The sequence below is a fragment of the Plectropomus leopardus genome, chromosome 3, assembly GCF_026936395.1.
Source record: "Plectropomus leopardus strain MGB_pleo_1.0 chromosome 3, ASM2693639v1, whole genome shotgun sequence".
Taxonomy (NCBI): domain Eukaryota; kingdom Metazoa; phylum Chordata; class Actinopteri; order Perciformes; family Serranidae; genus Plectropomus; species Plectropomus leopardus.
This window is the reverse complement of record NC_142178.1, coordinates 32,739,943-32,749,570: the sequence shown is the minus strand read 5'-3', so window position 1 is coordinate 32,749,570 and position 9,628 is coordinate 32,739,943. Positions and strand designations below refer to the sequence as shown.

The 9,628-nt window shown below is 38.4% G+C and overlaps 1 protein-coding gene across 4 annotated transcripts; it reads right to left on the bottom strand.

The window, feature by feature from the left end:
• Positions 1-995: 995 nt before the first annotated feature.
• On the bottom strand, positions 996-8,080 carry htra3a (HtrA serine peptidase 3a). Of its 4 annotated transcripts, none has more exons than XM_042485707.2 (10): positions 7,401-8,079; positions 6,168-6,273; positions 5,432-5,654; positions 4,814-5,011; positions 4,213-4,245; positions 3,212-3,326; positions 3,024-3,074; positions 2,866-2,923; positions 1,808-1,903; positions 996-1,332 (listed from the first exon to the last, which is right to left on the bottom strand). In XM_042485707.2, exons 1-10 carry the CDS (start codon positions 7,822-7,824, stop codon positions 1,164-1,166), a joined length of 1,473 nt encoding a protein of 490 aa, XP_042341641.2. In that variant the 5' UTR covers positions 7,825-8,079; the 3' UTR covers positions 996-1,163. The 4 variants fall into 4 exon arrangements, 3 of the variants coding, with proteins under 3 accessions (XP_042341641.2, XP_087929712.1, XP_087929715.1); XM_088073586.1 differs by having other exon boundaries at positions 4,814-5,008; positions 7,401-8,078; XR_015775699.1 differs by having other exon boundaries at positions 1,194-1,332; positions 1,808-1,898; positions 7,401-8,080.
• Positions 8,081-9,628: the final 1,548 nt, after the last annotated feature.

Sequence of the window (9,628 nt, the reverse complement as noted above, 5' to 3'; positions counted from 1 at the left end):
ACTGCAGTAGTTTGGCGCTCTGCTACGACAATATGTCTTGGCAAGACGAGAAAACTCCACATACACTCTCAAACAACTGGGTCAGCTACATACATACACACACACACACACACACACACACACACACACACACACACACACACACTCAGCTGAGACTCAGAATAGCACATGTTAAAGGGAGACTCCTGCTGGGTGATATGGTTGTAATCTGTCAGTTGTGGTTGTCTTTTATTATTGTCTTTTCTTATTTCCATCTTCCCTCTGTCTTTCACAGTGTAGCAGCCAATAGGAACATGCCACAGTCTTTATTAAAATAAGCAAGAATCGTCTGTCTGGGTCCAGTTTATGAGCTGTGCACACATCAGGTGGGGTCATTTTTAGGTAATGTCATCACAGAAGGAGACAAATCGAAAGTATCACTGTCTTTAGATAGTGCTGTGCCATGCCAACAAGAGATTTTGCTCAGGTCGACCGTTTATAATTGCATTTTATTTTGAAACAAATGCTACCAAACCGTTAGTAAGTTTCAGGCTACATTTCATCCAAAAACGCCAACAAACCAGCAGCCCCACAGGGATTTTCTGTCCTGAACTTCAAGGTTCAGAAAACGTTCTGCATGAGGATTTCCATTACCAAAACAGGAGAGGATAAAATGGAGTTTTCCAGGACTTTGCTCAGTGTGTGTGTGTTTGTACTCTAGATGTCGGCTTAGGTTTGTTTAAATTAGGAGAATGCCTTTCCAGAGTGGGAGGGAGGAGGGATGTGAAGACATAAACAAAGGAGGCGAACCTGCTGTCTGTGCAGATGGACGACAGCTGCAGATCAGACAAATACACACTAGTGCACAGCTTCTCGTTTGGGAGCTTTTATAATGAAGTTTTTGAGCGTCATACAGTATTTTGAGAACTGCAATAAAAATATTTTATGTATTAGAGTCAGTGTGATAAAACATACCCAAATATTTAGCAAATCAATCAAAACACAAATAGACATCAAACTGGTAAAAGCTGCAAATGCAGTTTTTTTTACTTCATTTTGACAGAGACCTGAAACCATTTGACATCAGTTCATATTTCCAGATATGGATTTCTTTTTGAAAACAATTCTTATAATGCCACGATCCTGAGTCCAATGTTTTTCAAACAAATTGCATGTCCCATTCTTCAATGTAAAATAACTTGAGGGTGGATGTTGAACAATAAGTCATCATTGCCTCTGCGAATCTCAAGCAGGAGAGAGTGGTCATGCTGTAACTCCTCATGGACATCTTCAGTGGTCTGAACTGGTTGTCCATTTATTTTGACTATAATGTCTCCTTCCTTAATACCTCCTCTAAAAGACAGAAAGAAACTGTAGTCAGGGATTTGCTATACAGATGAGGGACAAAACAAAACCAACTTGTGATGTAAAATGTGTACATGCCGAACACGACTGACTGTAGATTATGTAACAAGTCACCATTTATTTATTTTTTATTTATTAGTTTATTTGACAGGGACAATGCAGTGAACATACGTAGTAAGTTCAAAAGACATTTACTGATGTGTTGCATGTAAGGCTTCTAGCCAAGGCTAATTTGCAACCCCTGTCTCTTGTTGGGGTTTTCTATCGAAGAATAAAACAAAACCAATCAATTAAAAAATTATTTATCAAAAAACGATCTTAAACTACAAATAATTGCAATGAAACTATGGCATTTAAAGAAAACCAAAGTTTGAATGCTACTTTGCTGCATTGTGGTCTCATCCTAGCTTCAGTGCTGCGTGTGTGTATGTTCTTGCATTTTTGCACGTGTGTGTGAACATACTTTTCTGCTGCAGTGTCAGGTATGACCTGTTGCACAAAAACTCCACCGCTGATGTCAGAAAAGTCTGGATTCTGATGTTTCAACTCTGCTACTAGACTGAGACACACAAAAGCACAATGCTGATACTAATATTAAAGCCAGTACAAATACTACTCTTAAATATCAAATATTCATTAATTTTCAGAATTTTCACTCTTTAAATGCCAGGTTTTTGCCACTTTGTTTTTAGATGAAAAAAAACACAAAAAAATATTTTCAATATACTACATGCTAAGTGGATTTTTTTTTTTTAAATCACAGCCTGGGATATGTCAATGATTTGCAGCAGTGACAGTGCACCTAGTGGAAATAGCATGTCTTTTTTTTTGTCCAGAGGCCAGATTTGGTAAAAATGACGTAATCAGGTGAAAAATAGTAAAAAAATTTAAAAATTCCAAGACAAACGAAAAGATTAGACAAAAATTCACAATCTTGCCAAAATTCATGCCATATGCATGAACACAGCCAAAATTATCAAACAATGACAAATGAAAAGCACGTAAAATATGCCAAACAGTCCCTATGAGTTAGCTTTTAATTAAATTTTAAGCCACATGTTTACCATATACCATACATGCTTTAACCAGATCAAGCATTTGAAGTTGCCAGACATCTGGATCTCAGAGAAATATCAGAGAAATAAGCCAAGCAAATGTTGGTGGCAACTCAGCTCCAGTCCATTTCATGCCAAAAAGTGTTGAAACACTGATTTTTAAACACCAAAGTGCTTCATTCAGTGTTTTTGCCAGTCTAATTTGTTTGTTTTGGATTGGAAGAGACTCCGTGGACAATTTGTGTCCTTGTAAAAAACCTCATGAATAACGAACACTGAAGGACTCCTGACTGAGAGGAACTGACTGCAATGACGACATTGTACCATCTATTTTGTTATTTTTTGATTGAGCGACCCCTAGTGGCAGAAAATTACGCATCATACATTTAACTGAAATGTGTGCTGAAAATGCTCAGGCTTTGTAATAAAAAGCTACATGTATGTGTGTGTGGACGTTACAACTCACGCTTTGGTGACAGTGAGCATCCTGATGCCTAAGAAGCGTCTCTTTGCCTCTGAGTTGTCTGAAAACAACACAGAAGTATCAAATTAATCTTGAAATAAATGTGTAAACAACACTGGAAATTCCATTGCGACAGATGTTTGTACATCAGCAGCTCTCACCTGCATCTGACTGTAGTTCCTCTGTAAGTCGTCTTTGTTGTCTTGTCTTTTCTGTCACAACAGCAACAGTAGGGGTGGGATTTACAGAGAAATATTTAAAAAATAACCACTTTGTTTGCATCAAACACCATAAAGTGAATATATTTCTGAATTAGTTTGTTTGTGCTGCTCAAACTATGACCTCTGACCTTTGCTTTGTTTGGTCTGTGACTCTGTGAGGAAACGGCTGATTCTGTCAGAGGGGATAGCGAAGGAGATCCCTGCTGTCACTTTCAGAGTGTTGATGCCTATCACCTCGCCGTCCTGAAGGAAATACACACACATGTAGGAACAGGCACAGCACATACAAAAATCCCACTGGATATCTAATGCTGTCCCACCATTGGTGCACATTTAGGCTACAGGGTTGCAATATACCGATGATAACAATATTTAAAATAAGGATATACTGATATCATGTTAATAATACACATGGTAATATCATGTGAATAACATAGTGCCTTTTAAATATATATATTTTTTAAATTTTTTTGTTCTTTCTTTGTCTCCCTCCCCCAACATCACGTGGTTGCCTTTTCCCTGTCTATGAAATGTATTTGCTCTTTTTGTATGCTTATGTACAGATATGGTTAAAGAAGATTTCTTATGTTGAACACTTGGCAAAAGCAATCGTGTAATACGTTCAGTATTCAAAGGGAAAAATAACATCTTGATTACTACAAATATATACAAAACATGTTTATTTAAAAGTGCATAGTTTAATGAATGACATATTGCTATACACTGTATATATGCAATCAATAAAATTCAAATTGAATTGCCCCTTTTTTTAAAAACTTCCTTCATTTATTTGAATGGCTCAACAAATTGCAAAAGTTTGCAAAAATTCTGAGGTCTGGGACTGATATTATTGCTGCTTCAGTTAGTATAAAGAATGAAGCATATAGCTTTTATTTATCTGTTTTGTGCTTTTTTTGGGTGGGCATGTTGATTCATCCTGGTTTGATGCAACAATGCATGTAAAGTTTCTTGATATGTAGATACAGGGGGGTTCAGATATATCTACCATTGATATATTTAGCTTTGTTTGGAACCCAAATAAAAATAATAATTGTACAACAATGCGGACAGCTGACAGGCACATTAAATAATCCTCCACAGCCGTATAAATCATCACAACATTACTCACCAAGTTAACAAGAGGTCCTCCTGAATTTCCATACTTCTCATCAATCGGATAAAATGTGAAAAAGGGACAAAACATTGATGATTTTAACAAAATGCAAAAGATTAAAATATATACACAACAAAACAACCCCAGTGTGCATCTGTCATGAACTAATAACCTGTGTGTTGTGTGTATGTGCATGTATTACTGATGTTGTGGGGACATCTGTTTACACACTCACATAATGGGGACTGGTCTGCCAGTTGGGGACAAAACACAAGTCCCCATAACGTAAATTATTAAAATTTAGAGTGCAGACTGTGGGTTACATTTAAGATTTGGTTAGGTTCACTGGTACTCAAAGATAGTCAGAAAATGCACTGGTAACCAGTTTCTCATAGATCTAGCTATGATGGAATCAGTTACAGCTATAACTTGATACAAATGTGTTAAATAAATTAGAATTAAAAAAATAAAAATAGTTTGGTAAAAAAAAAAAAAGTTTAGGGTAAGTATTTTGGAAATGAGTGTAAGTCACGTCACAGCAATGTCCTCTGAAGTGATGGAGACACAACTGTGTGTGCACCTGTTTGTGTGTGGGCCTGAATGTGTGTGAGCTCACATTGATGATGGCGTCAGTCTGGATGTAGTCCATGTCTGAGTCCTTGATGCCCAGCTCTTTGCCGTCTCTCTGAGCGGTGCTGACGATGCCAGTGGTGACTGTGTTCTGCAGGGCGAAGGGGCTGCCAATAGCAACCACAAACTCCCCCGGTCTCAGATCAGCTGAACGTCCTAGAGACAGCACGGGCAGCTTCTTCTGCTTCCATGTGGACGCACACGGAGCACACACATGCGTGTCAGACAGAAACAAATTGTACAGTGAGAAAAATGGATGGAGGATGAAAGAAATTTGGAAAGAGATGGACAGAGAGAGAAAGGAGGAAGAGTTTAATGCTTACAAAACTGTCCAAGTATTTGAGATACGGGTGTGAGAATACACACATCAGCGCAGTGTCTCTGAGTCACAGTGCTGCTGTTTAGGAAAGTATTCCCGCTATGAGTGTCTAGCAGAAAACTGTCAGAACTTGGCACAGGCAGGATGTGGGTTCTTGCGCAACAGTGCAGAATGTTTTTTGTATTAGGGTCAAGAAACGTCTGGAATATAATGTTTACTTCCATTTGGATAAAGAGAAAAAAATGTATGATCATGACTGGACTGGAGCTGTTAGTATACTCTCACCTGGGGATTGACCTTGATTGTGGCGATGTCTGCCTTCTTGTCTACATCTCTGACCACCGCGTTGTATGCATCGCCGTTGTGGAGCTGCACGCGCAGCTGAGTCCTCCCCGTCACTGTGGCAGATGTGGTTACGACGTGAGCGTTGGTCACAATCACACCTGAGTGGGTCACAATAAAACCGGAGCCACTGGAGAGACGCATGTGGCGACCAAACAGAGGATGTCTGGAGACAGAGAGAGGAGACAGGGAATGAGAAAGAGGCCTAAAATGTTCAAATCTTACTTTTTTGGTCTCTTTGAGTTTTGATTCATAACTTCATGTGCGTTAAAAAGAACGCATATGCACAAGGGCGTTGTTTCGTTTGAACACTGAGCATAAAACATTTAATTTCCTGCATTGTTTTTTTTATTTTTATACACCAATATTTGCCTTTTCTTCATCAATTTATGGTGTAAATTTTTCTTTCATTTTGTCAAGATTAAGCCTTCTGCTACTTTTATGTTTTTGAGGGAGCGAAATGCAATTGATCTATATTTAGGGGGACACGTCCCCCTAAAAAATACTCCTATGCATGTATGTCAACCTAAATAATCAGTGGTATCACAGTTCTAAGGTTTAGGGGACATACATTGGTTCACTCTGCTAAGCCTGAATTGTCTTGCACACAACTATCTGTCCTTGTAATGCTACTTTAACAACTCACACTCCACACACACACACACACACACACACACACCTTATGAACAGTTCAATGTGGACAACAGCAGGTGCTATTTTCTCCACTACGTCAGCAATGAAGTTGAACTTGTAGCGAAGACTGCTGGGATGGACCAGGGGACGACCTGTACTGACAAAAACACACAACATTAACATCAGTAGGCTATACACACACACACAACATCATTAACAATCATGACTGAAGGATTAAAGATTAAAAGAGATGAAAAATAAATATTTTTTTTCTTTGAATGTTAAAATAGTGGAAAAACAAAACAATTACAGTTTACAACCATGATTACTCCCAGTGAGGCCTATTTATAATTCATTTAATTCTGATTATAAGATTAGGCTATAAAACACCAGAAAATAGTAAAAAAAACAAACAACAAAAAAACAAAACAAAACAAACAAACAAAAACATAACTGTCAATCAAAGTTTCCTAGAGTCCAAAGTGAAATCTTTAAATTGCTTTTCTTTCTGATCAACAGTCCAAAGTTTAAAAATGTTCAATTTACAATAATATAAAACTGAGAAAGCAGCAAATCAAATCCTTCAGAAGCTGAAATCATTAAATATTTGCCTTTTTTTCTGAAAAAGTTACCAATTGATTGTTTATTAAAATAGTTGCTCATTAACTTACATGAGTAATTGCTGCAGCTCCATTACAGATATTGTTTTGAATGCCCATCCCAGTAAATAATAATAATAATATATAGTATATTGTAAAAACATCTCAGCACAAGTACAGTCAAAGTCAAAACACAAGGGTTCATAGCTTTTTTGGTAACACAATAAACTAGAACTGCGACGATTAATCGATTAGTGGCCAACTATTAAATTAACCACCAACTAAACTGAATAGATTAATGGGTTTGAGTAATTTTTTAAAGAAAAAAAATCAAAATTCTCTTATTCCAACTACTTAAATGTGAATGTTTTTGTGGTTCTTCACTCCTCTATGACAGTGAATATTTTTAGGTTATGGACAAAACAAGACATTTGAGGTCGTCATCTTGGGCTCTGGGAAACACTGATTTTTTCAATATTTCCTAGCATTTTATAGACTAAACAACTATTGATTAATTTAGAAAATTATCCACGGATCAAAAATAAGCACATACATTATTATTATTACATCACAGGCAGGTCTATTGTCCATTTAGGATGTTTTACGATTCTGTAAGATCATTTTACTCAACTCAACTCAAAAAGCTCATTTCTTCCACTGACCACCCGCAGCTTTCCTACCTGCGCCTATAGGTGAGCAGGCTCCTTTGTGCGCTTGGCTAACTGCGGCTCTCCCTTTCTGCTCAGCTTTCCGGCTGGCTGCTCTCATCTTACACACATTACCGTAAGTTTTCCCGTCGCTTCCACAAACTTCATGCTCCATCTTACACCGGCAGACCCCCTTGGAGCCCCGCCGCTTCCCCGCAGCGAGCAGCTTGCACTCCAATCCATCCCCGCAGGGCAGGTCGTTTTTGCGGCCGCAGGGGTCTCCATCGCGCGGTGAGCACACCAGGCAGCAGTTGCATCTGTCCGGGACATACCCGCCGGGACAGCTGGGGCTCGGACACGAGCCCACGTCGCAGCGGGAGGCGCATTTGTCGGAGCGCGCAGCCCCGGTGAAGTCGTGCGTAAAAACAAACGCCGCTGCAAGTAAAAGTAACTGCATCGTGATTAATTTTGACGGTGCCAGAAAGGTCGATTGGATTTGATCGATTAATTATATCGTCATATTAAATATCTCTCCGAATGTTTCTCTGTGTCCAAAACCCTAAATGAATAAAACACTGCACTGGTTAACTTTACTCCACAGGTCTGAAAATGATTGAGCATGTGGAGATGATGATCTCAGCTCTGTGCAGATTAAACTCCGGACATCGCCGAGTCATCAGTGCCCGCATATTTTGACAGCCTAGTGACTGAACATCACTGAGCTCTGAGCGAGAAGCTGAGGTGCGCTGCAGCCACGGAGACACCAGAGACACTCATGATATGAAACTGATAATTGCACCATCTAGTGGAAACAAAAACACACAACAGCATTTAAAAGTAGCCTTTCAGTAAAGATGAGCGAAGGGCCTGTAATCTAGCTACAGCTGTCCTCCTGCTCAGGCTGGCCCACTTTAATCTGTAAAGTACAATACGCCAATAATTTTGCACTGAATTGGTGAAAGTTACATAGACCCCCCCCCCTTAAAAAAACAAAAAAAAAGCCTTCAGATATTATTTCAAAAGACGTGCCCTGAAATGTAAATCTAAATAAAATGACAATATCTGATTTTATTTCTAAAAAAAAATATATATATTAAAAAGAGAAAAAAGAGAAAATAAGATATATATACAGACAGGGACACACACCACACACATTTCATGTTCTATAGTTTTTTTTAAATGTCTAAATTTACAGCCCATTTGTCAAAATCAAATGTTGGCATTCTGTCTCTGCAAACAAAGAAAAAAAATATGTACTTGTACTTTTCATACCCATCATAAAAACAGCAGCTGACTGTCATCTGAAGTAGAGGTGAGATAGATGGTGAGACACGTGTCAAGCTGCAGACCTCTGTTCAAGACCAAAAACAACAAAACTGATTTGTGGTTTTCGTAGTGAACCACCACTGTGTTTCCAGCAGACCAAACATGGGTGTTTTTCACAACCAAACGTTTAGCAGCTGTTTAATTACTGACACATCGTCGCATTTCCAGTGGGCCTTGTGTAACAAAAACAGAGTGCTTTAAGCCAGAACATGATCTTTCCTAATTATAACCAAGAGCCTTCCAAGATCCACCACATAATAACGTACAAAGGTGACATATCCGTGGTTTGCAGATATGTACAATGCCAACATTTATTGAGCTGACTGATTTTAGTACACTCTTTTCTGGCAAAATGTGTTGAAACTTCATTTCTTTTTTCTATTGTTTTGTGTGTGTTACAGTAGGAAAAGCACAGCTATAAATAATCAATTTAATGACTGCTGTACCTCATTGAGCTGCTTGAGTTTCAGGGTTCTGGCATTGTACGTGCTGAAGCACCTGAGTATAACCGTCAACGATATCAGTCACCTGTGCTTTTCCCTGAAAAAGTCTGAATGTGTGCTGTTGCATAAAAAAGCCTGTTGTGTTGACTGTTACCCACTTGGTTGTTTCTGAAATGCATCAAATTAAGTTAATTACAGTAATTATAAAGCACTACACCACAATCATAATTTAAAATACAGGCCAATTTACTCAAAATATGAGCGATGAAAACAAGCAGAGTAGGCCTACGGTGTCAGGAAAAAATAACTGTTGGGGTGTTGATTAAAATCAGTTATAGTTTTCAGAAGACCTGAACATTTATTTGAGAGTACAAATACTGCATTTTGAAACAACAGATCACAAAAAAGTGCCTTTAAGTTCAGCATGGGGGATATTTTCCACATGGTGGCAGTGTTAAGCTTTATGTCCTCCTACATCTTTCTACTGCTGAC